This window comes from Macrobrachium rosenbergii, chromosome 11 (genome assembly GCF_040412425.1).
Source record: "Macrobrachium rosenbergii isolate ZJJX-2024 chromosome 11, ASM4041242v1, whole genome shotgun sequence".
Classification (NCBI taxonomy): Eukaryota; Metazoa; Arthropoda; class Malacostraca; order Decapoda; family Palaemonidae; genus Macrobrachium; species Macrobrachium rosenbergii.
This window is the reverse complement of record NC_089751.1, coordinates 48,908,117-48,935,616: the sequence shown is the minus strand read 5'-3', so window position 1 is coordinate 48,935,616 and position 27,500 is coordinate 48,908,117. Positions and strand designations below refer to the sequence as shown.

The 27,500-nt window shown below is 37.8% G+C and overlaps 1 protein-coding gene across 16 annotated transcripts in view; it reads right to left on the bottom strand.

Moving 5' to 3' along the window:
• LOC136843430 (protein bric-a-brac 1-like) overlaps window positions 1-27,500 on the bottom strand; it is a 361,384-nt gene that overhangs the window by 46,227 nt on the left and 287,657 nt on the right. For 3 of the 16 annotated variants that reach the window (XM_067111890.1, XM_067111891.1, XM_067111898.1), the window contains one exon: window positions 2,425-2,469. In XM_067111890.1, the coding sequence (XP_066967991.1) occupies window positions 2,425-2,469 (45 nt within the window). Of the gene's footprint in view, window positions 1-2,424; window positions 2,470-8,054; window positions 8,073-9,217; window positions 10,152-27,500 lie in introns of those variants that run through there. The other 13 variants (XM_067111901.1, XM_067111903.1, XM_067111899.1 and 10 more) reach the window with 12 other exon arrangements.

Genomic DNA, 27,500 nt, shown 5'->3' with positions numbered 1-27,500 from the left:
TAGTTTTTTTTTTAAATAAACTCTGCCGGAATACATTCAATACACAGCTGCCAGCCACTAAAATTTAACGTATAAGGCTCATACGACGTAAAGAAAATCTTTGCATCTCCCTAGGAGATAAAAAAAAAAAAAACAATAAAGCGGTGACCAGCCACATAAATCAACAAGCCCAGAACCCCGCCAAATTACTAGTTGGGTGCTCCTTTTCCCAGAATTCCCCGGGACTTTCGAAGAAAAGGTACATGGCTCGAAGCGCGAGTGAAAGTTGCAATATCCTCTCCTCTGTCTTCCTCAACTTTACCCATCTGCTTTCGAAAGCGTACACAAACTGCTACAACAGCCATATCACACACACACACACACACAGACACAGAGAGAGAGAGAGAGAGAGAGAGAGAGAGAGAGAGAGAGAGAGAGAGAGAGAGAGAATTTACTAGACCAAGAAAGTAACAGTCCCGGGAGAAAGCCAATCCTCGCCCGTTCCACTTTTTTTTTTTTCCCGGACCGAAGAGGCGAACGAGAGTAAAAGTGAAAGGGAAAGTTCTTACCTTTTACAGAAAGAGAGGGGAAGGGGAGGGCGACAGAGGCACACACACACACACAGAGACAGAGAGAGAGAGAGGGAGCGAGCGAAAGAGCGACCCATTATACTTTCGGACCACCTCGCGGAACAGGAAACTGAGTGAAAGCATTTTTACACCATGACTGTAGTTATATCAATAAAATACTTTTCCCTTACCTGGATGATTATGATTTTAGTTCCAAAAGGAATGCTGTTGTATTTCTTAAAGAACATTTAACAATATAAATAAGTGATGTTCGGGTATAAATAAGTGATGTTCGGGCCTTCTAAATAAATTAAAATATTTGATTATACAATAGCAATATCTCGCATGGATACAGTGATTGTATTTCGAAAGTAGGACCCGATGGTTAGCTTATTACACTGGTTTCAAAGTGTCTTTTTTCGCAATCCATTAAAATTAACTTCAACTCTATATATCAATATAAACTATAAAACTATAAACACGAGCCCTCTAAACTTTTCGCAACACCCCAGAAACTTTTTAAAAATTAACAAAGACTAGACCAGGCGGAATCAGACAACAATAGTTAAGCCTTAAACACAGGTGTATTTGAAGACGAATTGCTGAAGAGAAGTGAAAGTGAAATTCAATCCAAAAGACCAGGGGCAGACCCACCAGCTCATGTTGAGTTCTCCTCTTTCCCAATGGGCTGAATAAGCATTTCTATTGTGAACAAGCTCGTCACAATTTAACTGTTCTTTTTCCTAGCGAACTGAAAACCCAAGAAAAACTAACACTTCTTCTACTATTTAGTAAATTCTGACTGTGCAATTGATTAGATCCTCAGCATATAGAGATACGAAGATTTTAATATTTAGTTCTTTGTTCATTTGTATATACAGATGGCAAAAAACATTTAGATCTGATAATCTTCACTCACGATCTTGGAAACATTCGAAAGTAAACCATGAAGCTTTGGCACAGACCAGAATGACAGAGGAAAGAAATAAACTGCCAGTCTTAAGGAACGAAAAATAACACACAAAAGTAGAAAGCAAACATTTAGTTCATGTTCCTAATCTCTCAAGACATTCATGATCATCACTTGAACTTCCGTTTGATGATAACGCATCCACCTAGTGGTCTTTGTCTCTCTCATTCACGTCTCGCCACATGATCCCACCATCTGAACCTGGATCTTGTCAAGCTTGCCTTTTCCTTCTGTAGATTTCTTTCAAGTAGTCTGGAAAGTTGTTATCACTAAGTTTGGAGTTTTTGTCTGTGCTCTATTTAAGAGCATATTTTTCCCCAGTTTTATGATTTGAAACAAAAAGCAAAACGCAAGACCCAATCAAATGCAGATCAACTGACGTGGCCACGTTATTTATCTTCACCTACAACTAAAAATGAGTTGATGTGCATCTGAACAGAGACAATCTTCGGACTAAATTTCAAAATCCAACGCTGTGGGTTACACGACGTCTTTATACACAATCAATCCGCTCAGGTTATGAATACAGTATCAAACGGCATCAGAAATACCAATTACAAAGAATACATATGTGTAGGTATATGAATTTGTACATGGGCACGCGTACGTGCAGGAAAAAAATAACCAAGAGATTAAAAAGAAGATATTAAACTAAAAGTAAACTAAAAGTAACCGAACTAAAGCCACTACAATGAAGAACAAGAGGGCCAAATAAATCTGTCTTTTCCTTGAAAGAAGCAAAGCAATGCATGCCCTATAATCCATCTACACTACAGGGTGGAAAAGGTAGAAGGGGAAGGGAGGGGGGGGGATAGAAGGGAAGGGCTAAGGGTAGGAGGAGAGGGGGAGTGGAGGGAGTGGATAGGGCCAACCCCAAATAGGCAAAATCTCGGACGGCTGCTTTACCTTGTAGAAGCTGGTCTAGTGGGTGAGGTGGATTCGGCCATCATCCTGAAATCCCCACAAAAACATCAATGGTCAAAAATCAAAAAGGGTTAACTAATTAAAACTACTCAAATGGAATTTTCGGCGTAAGTATACAACTGAAAATACAACAGGTGACAGTGATAACATAGCGATAACAATAACTAAAATCTACTAATAATACTCTAAAATAAATATACTCGAGTTCAAATAAGGCAATAAAATCTAGAGAGAGAGAGAGAGAGAGAGAGAGAGAGAGAGAGAGAGAGAGAGAGAGAGAGAGAGAGAGCTAGGCAAACATAACTAAAATGCCAATAGCACACAATCTGCTCCATTCTACGCAACAATGTGTATCCACAATCTTTATATATTTAGGTTCTTGTCAAGAAAATCTACAATAACACAGGGCACTACAGGACTGTGCAGACAACTTTACGAGAGAGAGAGAGAGAGAGAGAGAGAGAGAGAGAGAGAGAGAGAGAATCGTCCAGCCACACTCAAATAACGGGTGAACAAAGAATAATTGTGTAATTTTCATTTTACAGGCAGAACAGGTGTTCCAGGTACTTGCAGCCCAGGAATCCTCAAGAACCACAGGTATGAAGGTGCACCTGTCACTAAAATGATTTCCGCTCGGTGGCTTACAAGTGCTTCTCGTCCTCCTTCCTCAAAACGCGCTGCTTACCGGCCCCCCCCCCCCACCTCCCCAAACATCACCAAACGTCGAACAAATAAATACATCCCCCCCACCTTACCTATGAGTTAATCCTCTCCCTGTCAAATCTGATTTACATTCTTGATTTAAGAAAGAGAAATTGATTATCGTTACCTAAATAGAGTTGGTGGCCCCCTGTCTCGAACGCATTTTTATGTAGTACTAATCGAAGTTCATTGTCTCAATCTGTTGGCTTCCGCAGGTCTCACTGTGACTCAGTGTCGTTCTGCATTTATTTTAAATAATTTTTTTTAAAGGCATGAACCCGTAAGTAATGTATAGTTACTTTTACACGTCTCACAAACCTTAATACAACTGCTCTCTCGACAGTCAGTGCACCTTATGCGGTGCACTGTAGGCATTGCTTAAGGTTCTTTGCAGCGTACCTTCGGCGCCTAGCTGCAACCCCTTTCATTACTTTAACTGTACCTCCGTTCATATTCTCTTCTTCCATCTTACTTTCCACTCTCTTCTAACAATTGATTCACAGTGCAACTGCGAGGTTTTCCTCCTGTTACATCTTTCGAACCTTTTTACTACCAATTTCCCTTTCAGCGCTGAATGACCTCATAGGTCCCAGCGCTTGGCCTTTGGCCTAAATTCCACTTTCTATTCTCTACAACGCAACGAACGGAAGAAACAATAAGCACCATCTCAGTAACCATTTCAACCAATTCTTTTCCCAGAATAAAAGCGAAATGATTAACACCTGTCTTTTCCCATATTAAACCCCTCGATAACAGGTGAACCAAATGCTAGACAAGTGTTCTTAGAGAAGAAAACGCCCACCATATTTTACAGATATTCTGGTTTTAGCCATTACATCACCTGAGAATGGGAATCAAAGTGGAGGAATTCAACTGAATAAAGATTTACTGAAAAGAACCAAACTGTACATAGCTACGAAATACGAAAATTCCAAATCTTAGTTATTTTCTTTTTCTGGCGCTTCCTCTGCACTAGCCAAATATCTATAACAAAATCGAAATGATCATAAAGACAATATATATATATATATATATATATATATATGCATATATATACATATATATATATATAGACACGAGCAAGCCGCTATCAAACCTTTCTTCTACACAAACGTGAAGGTCGGACGGAGAGGCAACAAGGCTGAAGTAGCAGCGAGTCGCGACGCCTTGAATTCAAAGATTATGTTACCAGGAAGTGAGAAAATGCAATCGTGTCCCCCAAAAGTACTTCTCCTCCCCCATTCCCCCCTCCCCCAACAAAGACCCTCTACAAGTGTATGTACCCTTGAAATGCCCGGCGAGGTTTGGCACTAGGTTGACTGACCCGTGACCCTGGAGTGTCTCTCTACTAGAGGAATGTTCAGAGACGTCTGGCCACGCTCGGGGCTCAGGAAGTAACTTGTGACCGATAATGGCCTTTTAGAACAATTCTGAGAGAGAGAGAGAGAGAGAGAGAGAGAGAGAGAGAGAGAGAGAGAGAGAGAGAGAGAGAGAGAGAGAGATCCTTATCTATAATATAGTTCATATATAGGTACCTCATATTTTAGAACCAACAAAACTGATGAATTCAATACACAGGAACAAAACACAACTGTGCTCTCACAAGATTCTTTTGCCAAAATAAAGACTTATTTTTTCCTCTCATGTGTGAAAAAAGTGTAGTTTTGTACTTGACGTATTTCTTCTATTGTATATACAACAGAATATAGCAAAAAAAAAAAAAAAAAAAAAAAATTCAACCTTCACGTCACATCACAACCAATGAAAACCGACAGAAACTGCTCATGAAGCCTGAAAACCACTTGAATACAACATCCCATTTGATCGTGAAAGAAGCCTCTGAAATGAAGGACATAAATGAAGGACACATTATGAAGCCTGAGGAAAGATGGGACTGCATATCAATCGAAACCTTCAAAAGCAATCGTCGCAATATTTGAAATCTCGTAGGATGAAAATAAACGCACCCTCGCGGTCTTTGGATGACATTTCCAAATATTTAACCTTCTGAGAGAGAGAGAGAGAGAGAGAGAGAGAGAGAGAGAGAGAGAGAGAGCAAATTAGAATGCATTACCAACAAGTAACGCGCAGCAGCAAAACCACAAAGATGGACCATGAAAGGGAAGCAATGGTTTGGGGGCGGGGGATATGTGGAAAGGTATGGAAGGAAGGAGGGGGAGAGGTCCCAGGGTTAGTAAACACCACCGGAAGCACCTCACTTCCTGATAGGGGACGACGACGACGATGATGATGATGATGATGACTATAATGATAACTGACGACGGCGATTGTGCGTTACCCTTCGTCGCCACAATGGGACAGTGGGAACACAAACACACACACACATACCAGGGGTTCCGCAAGGCTGGTGTCCCTCACTGATACCTCTAAACCACCAGAGAGGAAAAATATGAATAACTATGAGCGTCGCCCGGGGCCAAATCACGATCCATACATTTCCCAAATTTTTCTCTCCAAAAAGAGTACGTACTTCCGTGTCGCGAGTATTTCATTCATGACGCAAAAACATCTGGAAGGGTTTTAAGTATTGCTGGAGGGATGAGAGTGTATTCAGTTGCGAGGAGAAAGGTTGTTAAATTAGGATTGCCTCCTAATCTTGTAAAAGAGAGACATAATGTAATTTATCTCATCACTTCTGTATCGAGAGTAGACTATATTAATACCTTTCTCTCTCTCTCACACACATATGTGTGTATGTGTATATATATATATATATATATATATATATATATATATATATATATATATATATATATATATATATATATATATATATATATATAGGCCTATGTATATACAAACACACATATGTGAGTGTGTGTGGCAAAACACCCATGTCATTTTTCATTTCTCCTTTCCCTATCTCCATTTTTATTCATATCACGCATATCTCCCGATTCCTATATCACCTTCACAACATAAGCATATCCGTCAGTATTTCGATTTTTGACAGAACACGCGTTTCCAAAAGGCACCATACATTCTCAGGATCTTAATCATTCCCTGACGCCCTTTGTTCAACTCTCGGATCTAATCTCCGCAAGTAGGTCTTCAAGACTCGGCATTCCTCAGCTCTTTTTCTCTCGCGGTGAATAAGGATGTATAAACCACCTCCCATTACCAGTACCAGAAGTCGGACAATTCTCCCCCTCCCTTCTTCCACCACCTCTCTAAAACCGTCCCTAAAATACCACTGAAAACGAATTTCAATTCCCTGTCCCTCAACATATTTCCTACTTGTTAATTTGTATATACTTACGAAAATATTGTTAGCAGGGCAACAGTATCGTTTTCACAACGTATCAATTTAAGGTAAATTTTTATCTTGTTCAAAGCTAAACCTGATTCGAACATATCTTGTCAAATATAAATCCCTTACAAGTTCATAATGGCTACATCTTCTGAGAAAATGTGTTGGCATCCAAATCTTCAAGAATCAACAAAGAAGAAGAGTAGGTCTAGGCGAGAGTCTGAGTTCAAACCCGGTTCCCCCAGTTGCATGCTCTTTTCAAACTGAGAAATCCTGAATCAGTTTTATGGAAAAAGACATAGGAAAATCGCCATATGTACTCGTCTGAGGTTAGAATTCCTGGGACCTAACATCTGACATCTTTGGTCGTGGAACTATTCACAACTAAGCCTATGTCTATCTATCTATCTATCTATCTATGTATGTGTGTGTCTGTGTGTTCACGTGCGCCCGAGCACGAACGTGTATGTGAACAGAGCACTGATCAACCGCAGGTATCCAGGGCAGGTTGATCGTGGACAATAATTTGCCCGGTAACCTTGAGAACAGTCTTACAGAGATACAGTAGAACCCGGATGTTCTGTCCATCAGTCATGAGGAGGAAACAAAAGACAAACGCAAACCCTTCGCCTGCGACAGAGATCCTTCCTTTCGTGACATCAACCAGAGAGACATCAACTAGCGAGAGAGAGAGAGAGAGAGAGAGAGAGAGAGAGAGAGAGAGAGAGAGAGATGCTGCTTCTTTATCTCGAGCACAAAAGCATCCCACAAAACTTGGTACGTCAAACGGGCTGAAAGGAAGGCAGTTGGTCGCTCTAAGCGAATACCACTACCAACACAGCCTTGCCGAGAGAGAGAGAGAGAGAGAGAGAGAGAGAGAGAGAGAGAGAGAGAGAGAGAGAGAGAATGCCAGTGTGCCCTGGGGCAGGCACACCTTGTCATGCATTAGCTAACCCTTAATGCGCAGTTGACCAGGGTAGATATGCCCCATTTTTTCTCTCTTGCTCTCCTTTGCGGTCGACTTTGGATGAATGAATGATGACATAGAATTGGGGGAGGGGGAGGAGGGTGGGGATTTCTATACGATCACTCCCTCCTAAGATCACTTGACCCCACCGAAGGCGATAGGACTAAAATCCTGTAACTGACTGAGGTGTCGCTGTTTTCAGTTTAGATGGTAATTGGCAACTAGGACGGTAAGTATCCTTGAGAACCCATTCCGACTTCCTTCTCTCTCTCTCTCTCTCTCTCTCTCTCTCTCTCTCTCTCTCTCGCTTAGTTCTACAAGGACGACACTCCTTGTAACATTACCATAATTCTCCCTGTTTCTCTTGAACCATACGTATACAAATGAGTTGCAACATGCATAAACCGATACACACACACACACACACAGAGAGAGAGAGAGAGAGAGAGAGAGAGAGAGAGAGAGAGAGAGAGAGAGAGAGAGAGATTTGCAACAGGGAGCCACTAACTTCAGTAACAACATGACTACAATCGACAACAAAAACAGCACAGTCACCATCACAGTTAACGAAAGGCCTATCGGTAGATAACCGTTTTCTATAGACAGTCTTATGCAACATCATCATCTCCTTGCTTGCGTTGGTTGTTGTTGCTACTGTGAAAAGACACTTACAGGCGTATCCTTTCATCTCCTTGTCGAGTTACAAATAAACTTCAGCCACTGTTTTTTTTTTCTTTCGTTGATCGTATTTTTAAAACGCGTATACAGCAGCGAATTCCGACAGAGCGACCGTTCCACAACCGATGACGCTAATGCACTAACATCTTACTGCACATTCCAAGACGCTAGTACTAGTTCTCCACATTCTTCCCGCATCATCAATCCACATTCTTTCATAAAAAAACATCCAGATTCGCCTTAAAGCACTATAACATTATTCCCATTCTTCCAAATATCTTTGTTTTCGTGTCATTCCTTTATGAACTGGTACTCTAAGCTCTTTTCGTGACATTCTTCCCCAAAAAGCATTTATATTCACATTATTCGAATAACATTAACATCCTCAGTCTTTAGCGCAATTCGGCACATGCTGTATCATTACGAATATAATTTTTGAATCGATGGCAGCAGAAGCTAAACAAAGAGAGAGAGAGAGAGAGAGAGAGAGAGAGAGAGAGAGAGAGAGAGAGAGAGAGAGAGAGAGAGAGAGAGAGAGCCTTCTTGTACGATACAAAATTGTCCACAGGAGCTTACGTCTGCTATGCTCACAATTATTAAGGACTGCATATATATATATATATATATATATATATATATATATATATATATATATATATATATATAATATACTGTATATATATTATATATATATATATATATATATATATATATATATATATATATCCAGTTTGTTGACACATCAACAAATTACAATACTTCAGTATGTTTCGAATGAAACAAGGAAACGCCAAATTTAATGTTTCCTTCGACACTTGTCGTTTTGTTTTCTCTCAAACGCTGTGATTTCTGCGTATTTCACTGACGCATAAAACTTTTCAAAATGACATGCACAAAATCTGACACATTTAAGCATAAACGCAGATCATCAAGAAAGACCCCGTGCTGGCATGATTAAATTTTTTTTTTTTAATAAAATCTCTGAACAAGCGTATTTTTCCAGGGTGAAAAACACATGACAAACTTTAAATTACACTAACTCACAGCCTGATTAAACAAGTATAAAAAAATCATTGTTTCAGCAACAAGTTGCTCACTTATGATGACACATGACAAAGGTTTTTCTTCGCTAGTTACATGATACAACCATCACTTACCTATTGTAGTAAAACAACGGAAAGTCGACGCTTTGAACCATGATAATGTATCCTCAGCACTATCAAAACACTATACAGGCCACAATCAGCTTTACTTTTATTTACTTTTTCTCCTGGACACAAATTAGTAAAGACGATTCCACTGTCATTTATCATCTAACTGTCATTATTATTTCTCAATTACGTCTGTTTGTTCTGCACAGATTAATGTCACGTCTCGTTACTCCAAATTCCATCGAGCGAATTTTTTTTAATTTTCCAACATCTCTCAGTTTCCAGCGTGGACGACTTTTTGGCGGATGAACGAAGCAGTTGACGACATCAAAAATTGCGATTACCTCCAGAAATATGTTAAATATGTTTCATTTCATTTCCACACCACAAAAAGGAGTTTCGTCCAGCGTCGTGTTTCAGTTTCAATCATCCATATGACGGGGATGACGATCGAGTAGTTTAGTTTCAGTTAAAACACCCCGGGTCGTCGAGTTTATCGCTTTGTCTTGAACGGCCGAGATTTGATTTTGGTGGATGACTGTAGTCACTAGTCGTTTAACAAATGTGAGATGTAGTAGTAGTAGTAGTATCTCTCGGAACCATTCACCATCACCACCACACAACACAACACACCACCACACAGTTGCACTGCCACCCACAGATCCACTACAACTGTAACATCCAACTCACACCTCCCATCCACACTGTGCCAGCGAAAGTCCTCCTCAGCAGCGGGGCGGCCTTGGCTTACCTTTCCCACCCAGAACTTTTACTTTCTCTTCGTTATTTGACGATTTAGGGCATGCACAAGCATTCTACGGGCATTCAATCACACCGTGGCACAAACTTACCTTAAAAAACTACTGTACAAAAGCAGAAAATTGGTTAAAGATAAAGCTTCTGTGTTTACAACGCCATGTCTGCTATCGTATAAAACACAACATTCGCCAGCCAATCGCCAACCACGGTGGGCGGACCTTCAGCGAGCCATGCCAGGTTTCGCCAGACAGCCGAAAGAAATACCATTCATTTCTTTTATTTGTCTCTCGCAACAAAATAGATCAGCCTGCGAAAGGTCTTCATTAAATTTAAGCTCATGTATGGGACGGAATAGGCGTCAATTTATGCTTCAAACTCTTGCAAAACAACCGAACATCCACAAAGATCCGGCCGATTCACGCCGTGCAATCGTTTGAATGAAGTTTTTATCACGATTTCGACAACTGAATTCTCATCATACACGTCGTCAATGAAACAATTACGACTAAAACTAAGAATACGAATATATGTACAACCATAGTTATTTTGGCGTGTACCTGCTGGCATCAAAACCAAAATAAGATAAGTTACTAGAGAAATAAACACGTATTTATTTTAAGAGTGTGGCCATATCAAAATGTGGCAGAGAGAGAGAGAGAGAGAGAGAGAGAGAGAGAGAGAGAGAGAGAGAGAGAGAGAGAGAGAGAGAGAGAGACTTTCTGAAAGCTTAGCATGTGTCGGGAATGGTAGCAGCAGTAGCAGCTGTTTGCAACCTGGTGAGCTCAGAAGAGTGCGAGTTCGTTGTTACCTCATAATATCGATCGGGCTTTCCTGCGTATGTTGGATAGAGATTCCTCTCTCCCCCCCACCCCCATCCATCCACCCCTACCCATAATGGCTAGAGACCCCCTCCCCTCTGAAACCCCTGCCCCTAAGCCTCCAAATCCCCCACCTAACCCTGACCGTCTGGTGATGTTCAATGCGGACATTTATTACAATGAGGCTACGGCACAATGAAGGTAAGTGAATGACTTTAGTATAAAAAAAAGGGACAACATAAACAATAAATAGTCATGTTGAATGTACAGCGCATGCCTCCGCCAAGGTCACTTCATACTGAATAAACACTCTCGTACTAATAAATTGAATATATTTATTATACATGAGAAATGAACGTAAAATACGAAAAGGAGCACTCAGGATGTCTATCACAAAAATCTACCGTGCTGGAGGAGATGGCTTCAGTTAGTAGATGCGAAATGGTTTCCATCAAATCTCGACAGTAGCAAAATATGAGAGATATAATTATCAACTCCAAATGATAAACATTACAACAAAAAGGTAATCACATGAAGTAAAATTACCATAAAACTACGAAATTTATTTAGAACATCCTATTTTGTTTAAAGGATTATCTAATATTTAATTCCCGAAGATTTCATATAATGACTTTTGTTACAAAAGTTTATTTCTTTTGATACCAACAACCAGGGCTTTAAGACATCTGCAAAAACCTCCAAAAATTGTTGCGAACGTGGGTCTTCTTTACATCGAGTGTTATTGATGCTGATGCTTGAGTTTAGGAAAGGCTGAAGGCTGATGACCTATTCCTCGAGCGTTGTTTCCGAGTGCATACAAGCACCTGTTTGTTGATCTGTCCATAGTTATTGACTGTGTACCCCCGGCAGGAGGAAGTACCTTCAGAGCACCTCACGTGGTGCACTGTAGGCATTACGTAAGTTCTTTGCAGCGTCCCTTCGGCCCCTAGCTGCAATCTCTTTCATTCATTTTACTGTACCTCCGTTCAAATTCTCTTTCTTCCATCTGACTTTCCACCCTCTCCTGGCAAATGTTTCATAGTGAAACTGCGAGGCTTTCCTCCTCTTACTCCTTTCAACCTTCTTACTGTCACAATTTCCCTTTCAGCACTGAATGACCTTATAGGCCCCAGCGCTTGGCATTTGGCCTAAAATTCTATATTCCAATTCCAATGGCTGTGTTCCTCTTTATTCAGAAATGGCAATGAAATAAATGGAGAGAAAAAAAAAAGGTTAATAAGCAAATAGATCTCAGAACAATTGCTGCAAATGGAGGCATACTGTCTGAAGCAAATAGTCTTGCGTTCTCCAGTATTTTGAAAAGATTCTGAATATGGAGGGCAGACGACAGGTGGAGCTGAACCATTCAATAATGCAATGGATGTAAGTAATTTTGGGAATACTTGTGGAAACAAGTGACTGCTGAGAATGGAAGGAGGGCACTTTATATTATAATCAAAAGGCGTCAGGAGTTAATGAAATTACAAATGAGGAACTGGGATACCATGGCAACAGTGAGATGGAATGGCAGACCAGGTTGTGTAAGGTATGTCTGGATGAGGGAAAGGTTCCAAAGGAATGGGAAAGAGGAATAACTGTTCTGCTGTGTTAGAGTTGAGGTGATAGAGGTGAATGCAAGAACTGAAGGTATATATAACTAATTTAGCACAGCATATCGTGAGAATCGTACGGCAGGATTTTGTTGTGAAGCAACGAAGATAGCACAAACTGTCACAGAAGAGCAGCTATGGTTTAGACAAGGAAAATACATGATGCTAAAGAAAACTTATGATGACACTGCTAAGAATATAGGTGGTGGATGTTGAGTAAGCATGATGCAATAAAAAAAATTTGATGTGACTGATTAATTTTATGAAGACCGTGAATCATGTTTGTAAGAATCATATCGGCGAGAGAGTGACTGAACTGGTGTTAAAAGGGGGGGGGGGGGTGAGACGTGGTTGATTCGTGTCACTGTCTCTGTGGTTTTTTTAATATTTTAATTAGAAGTCCTTCAAAAGAAGGCATCGTGCTTACCCCATACAAAAATGGGGAAAAAAGCAAGTTAAAAGAAGAAGAAGAAGTAGTGAAAGAGCAGGTGATGACAGGTCTAATGTAATCCACAGGACGCGTTGTCCAAATTTAATGTCTAGCGTATTAGCTATAAATATTTGTGCCGAACCGTGTCCAATTCAGCCTTGCCAGATTATAAGTTAAATACATTATCTCGGTCCCTCCGAGATTAAAATGAACGGTTGCCATAGATACTGCTCAGCTATCATCTCTACAACAGAACCTCTTAAGCAAGAGCGTGACGCAACCTACTATGGCAATTTAGCCCGTGGATACAATCTACTTCCAAGTGTTCAGAAATAAACTTAACTTTGAATACTTTTGCAGCATCTGATTTGGGAGGAACCGTGACAAATTCGCTCACAATAAAATCAGAATCTCTTCTGCAAAAATAAAACAGCTGCCGCAGATACAGCTGTTTTACTGTCTTATTTGAAATCCTGCCATACTCCTCCTCTGATAAACTAAGAAATGTTATGTTTCTATAAGTGTCAGAGTGGCTTCCATCACCTTTACCTTGATATGACGGAAAAGAATAGAACGGAATAGAATTTAGGCCAGAGGCCGAGCGCTGGAACCTATGATGTCATTCAGCGCTGAAACGGAAATTGACAGCAACAAGGTTTGAAAAGTGTACCAGGAGGAAAACCTCGCAGTTGCACTGTGAGACGAGTGTTAGAGAGGGTGGACAGTCTCAGATGAAAGGGAATATGAACGGAGGTACAGTACAAGGAATGAAAGGAGCTGCAGCTAGGGGCCGAAGGGACGCAGCAAAGAACCTTAAGTAATGCCCACAGTGCACCGCATGAGGTGCACTGATGGCACCACCCCTTCCCCCTACGGGGGATATGATAGAAAAATCAGTCAATCACTTAATCCGACCATTGCCGCCCCAGCATCTCACTTGCAGTCCCACTGACTCTCGGTATCTTTCCATTCTTCAGCCTCTGGGGATGTCTTGCAATTGAAGATGCAATGCATGACTACCCTTGTGCCATTCTCCTTGCGTTTTAATACATTTTTATCTATTTATTAATTAATTTTTTTTCTTTTTAATAAGTGAGATCCCTTTCTGTATTTCCCTTTACCTTTGCTTACTTGTTTCAAATGAACGCCATATTCTTTGGAAGCTTGAATTTCAAGTCAATGGCCCCTATGGGCTTGTTCCATATGAATAGGGTTCATCTTCTGAATAATAATAATAATAATAATAATAATAATAATAATAATAATAATAATAATAATAATAATAATAATAATAGCCTCCTGAATAAAAATAATAATAATAATAATAATAATAATAATAATAATAATAATAATAATAATAATAAATAGTTGGCCTCCTTATGTCCCAAACAGTCAGTTCCACAAGCATTCTCAACACTACGCTAACCCTTTCCACAAATGAGTTAAAAACCTCTGTCCTCCACATTTAATAAATCTTAAAGATACTCACTCCATCGACTAAGAACTACAGTCATTTCAGACATCATCTCTGCACTGCCATCTTTTACCCTGAGAGACATTTGTTCACGAACCTTTCTCTCTGCATTATATTCCCTGTGGAACGGCTTCTTAATCTCTCTCTCTCTCTCTCTCTCTCTCTATCTATCACGTTTTCCAGACCTGTGAGAACACAGTGGCCGTGCAGTGAAATCAGCTTGGTTACCTAACATCTGGAATATTTTTGGATGATTTTTACACTGGGTCCCTGGAAATTCTAAATAGATACAAAACGAAAAAAAGGAGGAAAAATGTTTTTCCTCTCCGCCGGCTTCAAACCCATGCCAGGAAAAATGGATTCCCACGCTTGATATACGAGTGGACGTGTGATTGTGAAGTAAAAATATACATGGAATTGCGTCATGCGCATTTAATCATGAGATTTGTATTTCGAGTGGGTGCGCACGTATGTATGTATGTATGCATGTGTGTATGTGTGCGTGCGCGCGAAAAGCATTTTCTCCGAGATATTTCTTGCTTGTATGAAAAGCATCTCTCTCTCTCTCTCTCTCTCTCTCTCTCTCTCTCTCTCTCTATACTCTCTATATATATATATATTATCTATATTATATATATATACATATATATATATATATATATATATATATATATATATATATATATATACATACATACATACATAAATGCACGTATCCTAACCTATCTATCTATCTCCGTCTGTCTCTGAGTGAAGGGCAAAAGGAAGAAGAAGAATCAGCAGCACTCGGAGGAAGAACAGGGCAAAAAAGTCACCTCTAACCGGCGTCAAACTCTCTTTCAAAAAAAAAAAAAAAAAAAAAAAAAAAAAAAAAAAAAAAAAAAAAAAAAATTCTAACCTTTCCCGTGGAAGGCAGTCGGGGGATTCCCCTTCTCCCATAAATCCTACCCTTTTCCGAGAAGGTAGCCCAAATATTCCACCGCTTGCAATAGCACCTCTTAGTGCTTGGGATGAGGTAACGTAATTGCCACGGGAAGATCTGGGAAGATTGGTAATGCACCTGGGTTGGAGTGGAGGGAACTCGGTCATTCCCAGAAAAAAAAAAGGTAAAAAACAAGTGTTAAGTCTCATCAGAAGAGTTCACCCGAGGCGTGACATCTTTCGTGCAGAATTGTCCATCGATTGTCAAGCCAAACAGGAGTGCGGTGCAGCAGAACAAAACGAAAGTGAATGATTTCAAAACGACGAAAGTATTACGTTTTATCTTTGTCGTCCTGAAATACTGAGAGTTAACGCTTAACTTGGAAGGAACAGTCCTGAAATGGCGTTAACGTGTAAATCAATCTCTCACATCATCGTAAAGAAAAGAGTAAACTGAGAGAATAAAATAACAGATAGATATAAATCATTCGATAGACAGATGTAACAACAATGATGATGTCCCACAAGATAACGCAAAATTATATCAGATTTCCTTATCTACTGTGGCGTACATGTCAAATAATATCTTCAGTACGAATAATAATAGTTATAATTCATATTAATGTAGAGAGAGAGAGAGAGAGAGAGAGAGAGAGAGAGAGAGAGAGAGAAAGCGGAAATCTCCTAGCACAAACTATGCCCATAAAAAAATACGTGCTGTAACACTTGACACTTGGAACTGTGGGGTCTGCTCCCGCCCCGTCTTTGCACAATGCTGTAAGTGCCTCAATCTATATTCATATATATATTTAAAATATAATCCAAGAGCTTTTTCTGAATGACAGACGTTGAGCAGTTCCGTGTTATTCAGGGGAAGAATAGGTGAATGAAAGTACTTCGGTGAAAATGGAGCCCGATTTAAAATTCTCGTTTTCATGACATGTTGACCATATGTAGGCTTTGAAATAACACCATGGGAATTCTATAAACTCTCTCTCTCTCTCTCTCTCTCTCTCCTTGGGGATTATGGGATTTATTATAAATAGTACTCTCTCTCTCTCACACCTCACTCTCCCTCTCTGTGGATTATGGAATTACTTTAAATAAACCTCTCTCTCTCTCTCTCTTGGAATTAAAAGTTAAATAACAGTATTAATATCTGTAATGACATACAGTGGTAGAAGAAAAGGTTAATCAAGCATAAATAAAAAACACTATCGAGTAAAACTCCAAGTACGAAACCATCTAGCAAATAATAATAATAATAATAATAATAATAATAATAATAATAATAATAATAATAATAATAATTTGAAAGACAGCAACGCAAAGGTGGCATCGTAATTAGCAAGTCAATAAGAAAGGAAAGCAATAATTATTGAGCGTTTAAAAAGAGAGAGAGAGAGAGAGACTTTGAGAAACATCTGCTTACTAGCGGCTCAAGAGTACATCTTCCGAGAATCATAATATTAACCAGTCGAAATGAAAATACAGTAACCGTAATCATTCCCAGTAGAAACGTTACCCGCTTGTACTACTCGCTACTGCTAGCAATGCGTTACTACCCTGATGCAGTCTCCTTGCGTTTTAATAATTCACGTACATTTTTATTTATTTATCCATCAGTTCGTTAATTTATCTGTTCTTCTAATAACCGATCTCCTCTTTCTGTATTTTACATTACCTTCTGTTAGCTTTGCTTCATTCCAGTGAACGCCATAATAGTCTTCGGAAGCTTGAATTTCAAGTCAGTGGCCCCTGTGGTGGCTTGTCCCATAACATAGGGTTCACCTTCTGAATAATAATAATAATAATAATAATAATAATAATAATAATAATAATAATAATAATAATAATAATAATAATAATAGCAGTAGCCGTAGCAGTAGAGTAGCACTTGCGGCAACCTCGAAACGCGGAACTTCTCAAAGATCAGAAGTCCTACGGACCGGTGTAAAAAAGCGCCTAGAGGTCTCCTTAAGCATCTTTTTATGGTGCCAAGGTCAGTCAGGGGAGCAAGGTGAACTTTACAGGTCCTAATTTTTCATCAGACCATAGGTGGCGTTGTTGAACTAACCGAAGGTGGACGAAGGAAGAATTGAGAGAGAGAGAGAGAGAGAGAGAGAGAGAGAGAGAGAGAGAGAGAGAGAGAGGAGAGGGAAAGTGGACAGGAGTGTGACAAACTTGGGACTTATAGATGACGTTGGACATTCAAGTCCAGTTAACAATTAGGGTAAATCTCATTAATAGTACGTGATATCAGGACGTTCAAAATAGAGTATTTCGTTAAAACCGCTAAAGACATCATTCAGAAATTACTTTAGCGAACACAAAACCTATAATAGTTCATTTAGAGAATAAACCAAAAAATTCATAATGTCACTGAATTTTCGTAAGTACACAAAAATACGCATATTTTCAAGCACCAGTAACATCTACTGGTTTCATATAATCGTCTGCTTAAGTTAGTATATACTTCAGAGTCAAAATTCGAATATCTAGATATTTATTTTTTGACACTTAAATGGTAGCAGACAATTCCTCTTCCATAATTTCTGACATTTAAATGGTAGCAGACAATTCCTCTTTCATATTTTCTGACATTTAAATGGTAGCAGACAATTCCTCTTCCATATTTTCTGACATTTAAATGGTAGCAGACAATTCGCCCTTTCCACATTTTCTGACATTTACATAGTAACAGACAATTCCCCCATTCCATATTTTCTGACATTTAAATGGTAGCAGACAATTCCCCAATTCCATATTTTCTGACATTTAAATGGTAGCAGACAATTCCCACTCCATATTTTCTGACATATAAATGGTAGCAGACAATTCCCCAATTCCAAATTTTCTGACATTTAAGTGGTAGCAGACAATTCCCTCATTCCATATTTTCTGACATTTAAATGGTAGCAGACAATTCCCCAATTCCATATTTTCTGACATTTAAATGGTAGCAGACAATTCCTCCACTCCATATTTTCTGACATTTAAATGGTAGCAGACAATCGCCAATTCAATATTTTCTGACATTTAAATGGCAGCAGACAATTGCCCAATTCCATATTTTCTGACATTTAAATGGTAGCAGACAACTCCCCAATTCCATATTTTCTGACATTTGAATGATATAGCAGACAATTCCCCAATTCCATATTTTCTGACATTTAAATGGTAGCAGACAATTATGCCACTCCATATTTTCTGACATTTAAATGGTAGCAGACAATTCCCCAATTCCATATTTTCTGACACTTAAATGGTAGCAGACATTTATGCAACTCCATGTTTTCTGACATTTAAATGGTAGCAGACAATTCCCCCATTCCATATTTTCTGACATTTAAATGATAGGAGATAATTCCCCCTTTCCATATTTTCTGGCATTTAAATGGTAGCAGACAATTCCTCCATTCCATATTTTCTGGCATTTAAATGGTAGCAGACAATTCCCCCATTCCATATTTTCTGACATTTAAATGATAGGAGATAATTCCCCCTTTCCATATTTTCTGACATTTAAATGGTAGCAGACAATTCCTCCATTCCATATTTTCTGGCATTTAAATGGTAGCAGACAATTCCCCCACTCCATATTTTCTGACATTTAAATGATGGCAGACAATTCCCCAATTCCATATTTTCTGACATTTAAATGGTAGCAGACAATTCCCCCATTCCATATTTTCTGGCATTTAAATGGTAGCAGACAATTCCCTCACTCTATATTTTCTGACAGTTAAATGACAGCAGACAATTCCCCCATTCCATATTTTCTGACATGCAAATGGTAGCAGACAATTCCCCCATTCCATACTTTCTGACATTTAAATGGTAGCAGACAATGCCCCAATTCCAGATTTTCTGACATTTAAATGGTAGCAGACAATTCCCCAATTCCACAGTTTCTGACATTAAATGGTAGCAGACAATTTGCCCCTTCCATATTTTCTGACAGTTACATGGTAGCAGACAATTCCCCAATTCCATATTTTTTTATATTTACACGATGGCAGACAATTCCCCCATTCCATATTTTCTGATATTTAAATGGTAGCAGACAATTCCCCAATTCCATACTTTCTGACATTTAAATGGTAGCAGACAATTCCCCCATTCCATATTTTCTGACATTTAAATGGTAGCAGACAATTCTCCAATTCCATATTTCTGACATTAAATGGTAGCAGATAATTCGCCCATTCCATACCTTCTGACATTTAAATGGTAGCAGACAATCCACAATCCCATATTTTCTTACATTTAAATGGTAGCAGACAATTCCCCAATTCCATATTTTCTGACATTTAAATGGTAGCAGACAATTCCCCAATGCCATAATTTCTGACATTTAAATGGTAGCAGACAATTCCCCAATTCCATAATTTCTGACATTTATATGGTAGCAGACAATTCCCTGACTTCATATTTTCTGACATTTAAATGGTAGCAGTCAATTCCCCCAATTCCACATTTTCTGACATACTAATGGTAGCAGACAATTCCCATATTCCATATTTTCTGACACTTAAATGATAGCAGACAATTCCCCATTCCATATTTTCTGACATTTTAATGATAGCAGACAATTCCCTAATTCCATATTTTCTGACATTAAAATGGTAGCAGACAATTCCCCAATTCCATATTTTCTGACATTTAAATGATAGCAGACAATTCCCCAATTCCATATTTTCTGACATTTAAATGGTAGCAGACAATTCCCCAATCCATATTTTCTGACATTTAAATGGTAGCTGACAATTCCCCATTCCACATTTTCTGACGTTTAAATGGTAGCAGACAATTCCCAATTTCATATTTTCTGACATTTAAATGATAGCAGACAATTCTCCAATTCCATATTTTCTGACATGCAAATGGTAGCAGACAATTCCCACATTCCATATTTTCTGACATTTAAATGGCAGCAGACAATTCCCCCACTCGATTTTTTCTGACATTTAAATGGTAGCAGACAATGATCCTTTACATATTTTCTGACATTTAAATGGGAGCAGACAATTCCCCCTTCCATGTTTTCTGGCATTTAAGTGGTAGCAGACAATTCGTTCCTTACATATTTTCTGACATGTAAATAGTAGCTGACAATTCCCCCATTCCATATTTTTTGACATTTAAATGGTAGCAGACAATTTGTCCCTTCCACCAAGATATGTATATATATATATATATATATATATATATATATATATATATATATATATATATATATATATATACAATGTATGTATATAATCTCTTACAGTGGCTATAAGACGGCCTCCAGTTAGCTAACACTTCACTGACAGTACATCAACAAACTAACAGGACAACAACTTCAACAAACGTCTTTAGATTATTATTAGATAGTCAGATGATGTTAATCTATCGCGTATGTCAGAGAGACGATAATAATAGCCCTTTACCTTCCAGCTTCTGATTAAACAGATTATATAAAACTTGTTCGTAACTACGACTATAACAATTATAGGTGAGGATGATCTCGAGTTATTAAAAAAAAAACCTTGAAGCAAGCATCGATTTTGACATGTTTCTGACTTCTGATTTTAATGCAGCTCTAATCTGTCTTTGATCTGCAATATTACCCTATGTTTACGTTCATTATCTTACAGAGCAAGAATAGTTGAGTTGCAAATTGTAGTTATTTTTGTCCTAAGAATATGTAAGTATTAAAAACGATAAGAAAATTGAATGATTAAATGCTAAAAATATACATATTATTATTATTATTATTATTATTATTATAATTCTATTTTCGTAAAGGCTTATATCTTCTAAAAGCTGGCCTTGAAGAAAAATAGTAAGAAGAAATGAATAGACCTTGTATAAATTATTATTATTATTATTATTATTATTATTATTATTATTATTATTATTATTATTATTATTATTATTATTATTAACAAACGCACTTGCGTAAAGAATATCGGTCACTATGCGCAGTCTAACAAACAAATCAAAACCAAGTGGTTTCATTAAACCGGGCACGTGATATTAAAATACCCACATACCGATAATCCTAACGCAGGTTCCTAAATAACCACCTTAAAACAGAAATAATAATAATAATAATAATAATAATAATAATAATAATAATAATAATAATAATAATAATAACACTAATAATAATAATAATAATACCACCTCTACCATCTTTTACCATCAACGCCTCTATAACGAATACATGAATATGAAGGACACATAATAATATCCTAATGCTTTCTCTCGACCTAAACTGAATCTACGTCACCCAGGTTAAGTAATTTTCCCACCTTCCCGTGTGCATAAGAGAGAAATGAAATGTAACACAAAATTTAAGACAAAGGTCAAGTGATGGGATCTATGAGGTCATTCAGCGCCGAAGGGGAGATTGCCAGTAAAAAAAGGTTTGAAAGGTGTAACAGGAGGAAAACCTCGCAGTTGCACTACGAAACAATTGTTAGGAGAGGGTGGAAAGTACGATGGAAGGAAGAGAATATGAACGTAGGTGTAGCATAAAGAATGAAAGAGGTTGCAGCTGGAGGCCGAAGGGATGCTGCAAAGAGCGTCAAGTAATGCCTACAGCGCCCCGCGAGAGGTGCACTGACTGCACTAACCCCCCTACAGGGACATCCGAGAGAAAGCGTTCATATTTTCCCTGACCTTGAAATCCGACCATTCACGGAACTAGGTGAAAGATGTTAATAAAACAATGACGTAATCGAAAACAAACCAAAAGCAATGGATCAGCATCAGTGAATAATTTTCCACGTCACAGGGACATCATCCGACATCTGGCAACCAAGAATGACTAGCTAGATAAGAGAGGCAATGGACGGATAAATACGGGTAAATGGAATCTGGCCTAAATTCACGTGATTATTACTCAGTTCCTGAAATGTACAGGATGTTTCAGAGCCAAGTATTTTCTTTTACCATCACTGAATGATATCGTAAGTCTACTAAACCTCTAAGTATTATATTTATATAAATTTCAGTAATAAAAATTAATCTGTTTTGGGAAATATCCTTAATATCTTTGCCTTCCAGTTCCTGCAGCTGAAACTGGAAAGTCAAGCCAAATATTACTTACAAATTTTTTAAAACTTTTCATAGTTAACCCAGTCTTTGATTAACGTACACGAAGCAAGTTAATTTATATAATTTTATCTATAACATCTTTAATTATCCTGCATAAAACATGTTTTTTTTTTCAAAAGGAGCGTTAGCTCTACGTGCAAAAGCGGCGCGATAGTCAATAAGTTTTCAGAAATGTGCAGCATTCAGAGCGAATTTTCGATATCAGCTTCAGGAAATGCAAAGAAAAGATTCAAGACTATTTCCCAAAGGTGGTTAAGTCGCAACACACAATATAAATACCATTTGGAATCTTTGTAGACTTAGGATACCATTCAGTGATGATGGAAAAAGTATTCGGTTCTCACATGTCTTTTGTACATCTTAAGAAACTAATAAGTCCATGGATTCAAGCCAAATTCTATTTATCTTTATTTATCCACAAGTACATCTCAAGACAATTACCACAAGAAATGAAAATCATGTTTTCTATCCAACGACTTACTCTTGAATGCCATGAGTCACGTGATTTCCCAATGACAAAAAGTTTCTTCAGTCACGCTGACCCAAAGCGAAGACCCTGTAGGGGACGGGGTTGTGCAGCAATTGTTTCAACATCATTTTCAGCACTTAATGACCTCGTAGGTCCAGCACTTGGCCTTTGGCCTAAATCTTATATTCCAATTCCAATCCCAATTCCCAAATTGAAGAGAAAAACTAGGTTGATGGGATGTAGCGTAACATCCGTAGCTGGACGGGAATGACAAAGCATTTTTGCAAGCAATCCTGAACGTGCTTGGGTCTCAGGAGAATAATGTGGACCCAGAATCCTTGAGGCTACCTTCCCCCGGGGGAACTTCTTGTCAACGGATTGATCGTCCATAAATAGTACTGTACATTTTACCTCCACGTGCAAAAGAAAAATTAAAATAAAATAAAAATCCCAGAAACCTTGGTATTATGCAAAGTGTCCATACCTGTTTCTTGTTTATGATTCCAGCACACGTGAGAGAGAGAGAGAGAGAGAGAGAGAGAGAGAGAGAGAGGCTTTAAGCAACTGATTGCTACGCGAGCCTATTACTGTACAATACACGAGACGAAGTATTCATGGTTACCGGTTTCAAAGGTCTACAGTATAATTTCCCTAAATTCTTTTTACAGCAGCGAATAAACAAAGAACGAAGAATAAGCGCACTTAACGAGATAAAATAAAAACAAACTGAAGAAACAATACAAAATAAAAAAGAGAATGATTATGATAACCCTAAAGGGACGATGGCAAAAAGGTAAGTTTCGCTACATCATAGCGCTTCTGAAAGGAAGGAATGGGGGGAGGGGGTTCACGTGATGAGTCTTTACGCCAAAGGAATTACTTTCACGAGAGAGAGAGAGAGAGAGAGAGAGAGAGCGAGAGAGAGCTGAACCGTGAAAGTTTTACCCCGTGCGAGAGGGCCGATCCCATCTCTTCCCTGTTGCAGTAGTGAGAAAGTACGCACAGAGAGAGAGAGAGAGAGAGAGAGAGAGAGAGAGAGAGAGAGAGAGAGAGAGAGACTGGGGATAGGGGAGGGATGGCCTCTCGTCAAAGAAAGGTAAAGGATATTTTTAAGGGGGAGGGTGGGGAGGGGAAGTGAGATGAAGTAAAAACTCGATTCGTCACTGGATGACTTGTAAAACAAGTTTTTGGTAGATTCACATCATCGGTGTGTAACAAAGAGTTATTAAGCAACAGCCATCATAAAAAAAAAAAAAAAAAATCTCTGTACGGTGGCATTACTCTAAGTGCCCCTACAAAGACCTTGACAAAAAGTATGATCGATTGTGTCAAATATTTATACCTGACTCGATACCTTCAATAAATTCCCACGCTTACTGTAGTGACGCTGAAAACATTATTCGCATTTGTACCTCAAGAAAATCTCGGTCAATTATTCTTTGATGAAAACAGAGTAGGTTATTGACGAAGAGTTAAATTTAATTACCGTAAAATATTTTTGATATCCCTTTTCACATTCGTGTAAATATCGGACAAGTGTTTGAATATACCTCTAGCTTAACAAGAATTGACTTTCAATGTTCTGGACAGCGTAACTAGAACAATCAATTTTCCTAGTACACCAACTACTAATCATGCAATGAACTTATGATTAGAAAGAAAGCATCATGTGTCAGAGCTATGAACAGATTTACACATTTAACACAATGAAGAATTTTTCTCTTTAATAAGTGAAATCTCTTCTTTCTGTATTTCTCTTGACCGTTTCTTACTTCCTAATGAGCTCCATATTCTTCGGCAGCTTGAATTTCAAGTCAATGGCCCCTTTGGTGGGCTTGTTCTATATGAAGTGTTCATCTTCTGAATAGGGATAATAATAAAAATATCGCTACCCAGACCCCATGATGATTAAATTTTCATTGCAAGTAAATTAAAATTATTCGGTTATGCTCTAGTGCACATATTATGGTCCATGAGATGTTCTCAGTTTGAACTGGGCAATTAGTTGCATTTTGGTTGCTCTCTCAACTCCGAAGGAACGCCAAGTATTTGAAGAGGGAAAGTACAAAGGTTAGGAAAAGTTCGTGGATATTTCTACATGAGAAGAAATGGAAAAAAAAACAGGCAGGGATGTTTATTTTATATTCTGCTAAGCAGACGCAGTATCAACTCTTAAAAATGCTCTCATGTCGCACTGACTATATCGCAAGCCGAGATACTGGTTCCAAACTTAGCATACACGAAAATCTATAATACAACCATGATTCATGAATCGCAAGTTTTCGTTACTCTAGCCTCTGAAGGCATAATGTCGTCCTCTTTAGCGACAAATACAGGCACACAATCTGAAACAAATGTGCAAAATGCTTAGTTCTAAAAAGCAATTTTTTCTATAACGAATCACAAACATTTGCGGTCAGCATTTTTCTTACACTGTAATTTCTAACAGCTATATATATATATATATATATATATATATATATATATATATATATATATATATATATATATATATATATATATATATATATATATATATATATATGTATGAATGTATATATAACCTCACAATTTCTTTCGAGAATATTCTTTTTACAGTAAGTATATATGTTTGTTCTTTACTAACCTGTCGTTTTTGAATGTTTTATTGTTATTTTTTGAAAATATAGCAATATATAAATGAAAAATATTCGGCTTTAAAGTGTTATCAAACCCAGAATCCGAACATGAAAAAATAACTTTACACACACACACACACACACACACACACACACACACCAAAAAGAATGGTGCGCGATGGTGTCATGCTCCCCAGAAATAAAATAAATAAATAAATATATATATATATATATATTATATATTTATATATATATATATATATATATATATATATATATATATATATATATATATATATATATATATATATATATATATATATATATATATCTTTATCACATCACCATGACATTTTATATGCCCAGACATATAATTCCCCTTCTGTGATATTCCTGAAGTAGAGCGAACTGGATATTAACCGATATTTGTAGCTTAATGTCTACAGTAGGTATATATATATATATATATATATATATATATATATATATATATATATATATATATATATATATATATATATATATATATATAATATATATATATATATATATATATATATATATATACACATACACACACACACATTTATATGGAACTACTCGGAATTGCCAGGGGTTGTACAGCAAACTGCCACAATACAGAAACAGAATGTGCATATAGTGTAGTGAGACGCAACAAAAACAGAAATATATAGTTGCGTGGCTCCGATTGCGCGATGTTATGAGAACAAAGTGTTAAGAACGATAGGGTCCACTTGGCAGAGACCGAAAAACACTGAGAAATTGGGGAAGGGAGGAGGTAAACCTCGTGGCGTTCGGACACTTGAAAAAAAGAATACAATACTTTCAGGACTGAGATGCTTAAATTGCTGTTGAGGGGTAAAATCAGACAGTACTCTACTTATGGAAAAAATACTAAGGAATGATAAGGCATAAGGTTTCTGGAAGTCTGAATCTCTCCTTCATTAATCTAGAAAAATAGAATAAGTCAAGGAATGGGTGACTGTGCTAGGTGACTTGAACGTAAAAATACACCATCAGAGTGATAGCAGCAACATAGCTGTAGGTCTTTATTATGAAAGGCACGTGAAATCATCAATTTCTAGCAGATATGCTTTCTAAAGAGAGCCTGACCTTTGGGATTACAGGAGAATTTCCATAATTTTACTTGGGGGAAGTAAGTGTGAGGAGTTTATAGGTGATGTACTGAATAAGAACCGGTGGAGGTGGAAGAGCTAGTTGCTAGGGGAAGAAAAATAGCAGTGGCTGAAGGAAGGCATATCAAAAGGGGATTTATGAGGTAGCTGCAGCTGAAAAGGATTTACAACAGTGTGACCACAGACTGTGATCGTGAATGAGAAAAGTAAAAGTATCCAGTAGAGAACAGGCGCAGGAAGAGTGGGATACAATTAAAGACAGAGAACAGTTAAAAAGAGCACAGGGTGTCTGAAAAGTTTAAGAGCAAAGAACATGAAAAACTCATTGACGAATAAGACATGAAACGAATAGATGATCGGATAGCGAGATTGATTGATTGAGGATCCATGAAAGAAAATGACTATATCAGATCCAATTGCAAGAACGAAGAGTGATGAAAAAGGAACAGGAAAGAAGTTGGGGTCAGTGAGTGAGATGAAGAGACCTTATGAAACGCGGAAAATCCGGCGTCAGTTCATGGAGAAAAAGAATTAATTCAAAAGACGAGAGAATTCAAGATCACGGAGGGGAACTTCGAATTAGCTGGACGATGAGCAACCATAGGAGAACTAGAAAGATTGTAAATAAATGGTTTTCACAGAAGGACAGCACAACAGTGCATGCAAGATAAAAGAAAGTGGTGCAATATGTTTATGAGTCATCGTGTTCCTAATAAGTACTGGAATACCACTGAAGAATATATTTATATATATATATATATATATATATATATATATATATATATATATATATATATATATATATATATATGCATATATATATACATATGCATAGATATATAGGTACAGAGAGAGAGAGAGAGAGAGAGAGAGAGAGAGAGGGAGAGAGAGAGAGAGAGAGAGCGGGGACGTGTGACAGCGCG